General features: G+C 35.1%; 2 protein-coding genes across 2 annotated transcripts in view; one reads left to right on the top strand and one right to left on the bottom strand.

Annotated features, from left to right (window-relative positions):
- The first annotated feature begins 741 nt into the window (after positions 1-741).
- Positions 742-1803, top strand: LOC108630095 (uncharacterized). The gene is made up of 4 exons (XM_018033159.2): positions 742-891; positions 967-1224; positions 1495-1637; positions 1716-1803. Exons 1-4 carry the CDS (start codon positions 808-810, stop codon positions 1801-1803), a joined length of 573 nt encoding a protein of 190 aa, XP_017888648.1. The 5' UTR covers positions 742-807.
- A 7-nt stretch (positions 1804-1810) lies between these two features.
- The window catches only part of LOC108630094 (uncharacterized), a 3490-nt gene continuing 2977 nt past the window's right edge, over positions 1811-2323 (bottom strand). The window contains exon 6 of the mRNA XM_018033158.2: positions 1811-1986. Coding sequence (XP_017888647.2) covers positions 1855-1986 — 132 coding nt within the window. The 3' untranslated portion in view covers positions 1811-1854. The remainder of the gene's footprint in view (positions 1987-2323) is intronic.

Here is a 2323-nt window from a genome sequence, read left to right as displayed (position 1 = left end):
AGTCTGCTCACAATTCACTCTTAATCAGTCCGATTATTCGCACACATTTCAGTATTCAGTTTAACTATCCGCATACGTCTCAACAATATTACTTTATCTTCAACGTATTAAGTTAATATTCTTTTTTAATTGTGACTTAATGAATTAGAAGAAATTATGGTATATCATTTAACAAATAATAAAAACTAATGACAATTTCATCGGAGCCTTTAAGGTAAAAGTAATTTATAGTAATTTTTTATCTTGTGTAGGCCGTTGTGGAATTAATTCTCGTAATTCATTTAATTGAATTAATTTTTGTATCATTTCTAGGCGGTGCTGAGTCGACTATTCATTTTATTTATAATTAATAAATAATGTATATATTAATAAATTCGACGAATTTTTATTAATCCCCTTCTTGGACCACAGCATACACATCCTTCCTCATTATATAAAACTATTCAATTCATGAGATGTACGAAATAAAGAAAATCATTTGAACGATATCCTATAGTTAGCACCAAGCGTTTATTCTTTTTCAGATGGTCTACCAATGATTTATCCCGAACATTACGCAACGCGACGTCGTTGTAGATTTGTGAAAGTCTTGCGTCAAAAAATGTTTCATAGAGCAATTAAACGTCAAAATAAAGTCCTTGCTCGAGTTGCGGTCCGCGTGGCGTGGCGCGGCGGCCGAATGACTTTCTCTTTCTAAAGTACCCCCTCGCTGTGACATAATCCCCCGGCGAAGGAGTCAGTCACTCGCAGAACTCACTCGAAAACCGGAGTATTTCAGTTTCCTTTATCAATACGTACCATTCAGACATGTCACGAGACGGTTCTTACAATTTATCTTTAGCATTATTTGCTATTGTCAGTCTTTTTGTAATTGGGACCAGTCCGCTGCAGGTAAAATATTTATTATTTTTCTTCAATAACTCATTTATTCACAGTATATTGAAATATGAACATTTATTCGTGCAGTATCAGGCGGGAGGCAATTATGATTACGACTACAATATTCCATATGAGAACTATCCACCAGTAGCAAAATTCGACAGGCCGATAGTCGTAAAGGATTTCATCCCCAAACCAGAGGAAGAGCGTCAAGATTTGAGTAAAATTCCTGGAATTCCTGGAGTGGATTATCCTCTATATCATACGGTTCCGTCGACTAGTTTTTCTTGCTCTCGCGTTCCCCACGTGCCAGGAATGTACGCGAACGTGGAAACCGGTTGCCAGGTGATCTATTTTAATCTAATTTGCACTTGATTAACCCGCTGAATAATGTGTATAATAAAATAATTTTTAGTTTATACAAAGTCGGCTTCTAACGCCTGATTTAAATTAGTCGAGCATGAAATTATGATGGATAAAATCGAAAATATGAATGACAGAAAATCGTTAAAAATTTTACAAACATATTTGTAGTATTTAAATAATGACAGCAAAGTAGAACTTGGAGTCTTAAGAGAATCATTTATGGAGAGAAAAGTAATGTTTTGGTTTCAGGCGTATCACGTATGCCACGACGGCCGCGAGGGTCACCAGGGTGCTTCGTTCCTTTGCACCAATGGAACTCTGTTCAATCAACGAGAATTCTCTTGCGATTGGTGGTACAATGTAAACTGCGCCGATGCAATATCTTTATACAGGTATATTTTCATATTAATATTATATGAAAAAGCTAATGAAAATAATACATATATATAATTCTGTTTAATTCGTTTCAGATTAAATTTGGATCCCCTGAAAAATCCGTATGTGCCAAAAGAGACGCAAGAGCTACTTAGAAAACGCATGAGGATCGTCGTCTTGTAATAAGTAATGGTCACGCCCTTGTATTATTTATTTCTTTTGTTTAAATAGTAATTAATAAGATCTTCTTCTCGACTCGTTTCTTCGAATTTGAGGTGAATACGTAGTTGAGTGGAAATCGACGTGCCTCGGGGTACGTTCCCCCGAACGAAACTTGTTTAAAAAACCTTGATAATCAGTGATAATCTGGAATTGTGAAGGCGAATGTATAGTTTTGAAGTAAACTCATTGAAAATATACGAAAATTGATTAACAAAATAACTAAATTATCGTAACTAGTGAACCAAGTTGTAATTACGGTAGCGCGTCCGCGCAAAATTACTTAAGTGATGTATTGGCTATACAGTCAATCCCAAAAGTTTATGTACCTTAGAAAAACGCATTTCCTATAATTAAAAATAGTGCACTTTTCTTCTAATTTCGATATTTAATGAGTTACATATGATTATATGGCATTTTATTGATGTTGACAAAATCCGACCATTCCACCGTCGAAACGGCGAACTTTTGGCAAAAAATTTCG

Source organism: Ceratina calcarata, unplaced genomic scaffold (assembly GCF_001652005.2).
Source record: "Ceratina calcarata isolate Rehan_Ccalc_2016 unplaced genomic scaffold, ASM165200v1 scaffold671, whole genome shotgun sequence".
Classification (NCBI taxonomy): domain Eukaryota; kingdom Metazoa; phylum Arthropoda; class Insecta; order Hymenoptera; family Apidae; genus Ceratina; species Ceratina calcarata.
Note: the sequence above shows the minus strand (reverse complement) of the source record. Positions and strands in the feature narration are given on the sequence as shown.

Excerpts from the sequence above, each read along its gene's own strand:
- LOC108630095 (XM_018033159.2), top strand. The coding sequence starts at position 808 with ATGTCACGAGACGGTTCTTACAATTTATCTTTAGCATTATTTGCTATT. Across the intron at positions 892-966 it reads TTGGGACCAGTCCGCTGCAG|TATCAGGCGGGAGGCAATTA; the intron begins GTAAAATATTTA and ends TTATTCGTGCAG. Across the intron at positions 1,225-1,494 it reads ACGTGGAAACCGGTTGCCAG|GCGTATCACGTATGCCACGA; the intron begins GTGATCTATTTT and ends TTTTGGTTTCAG.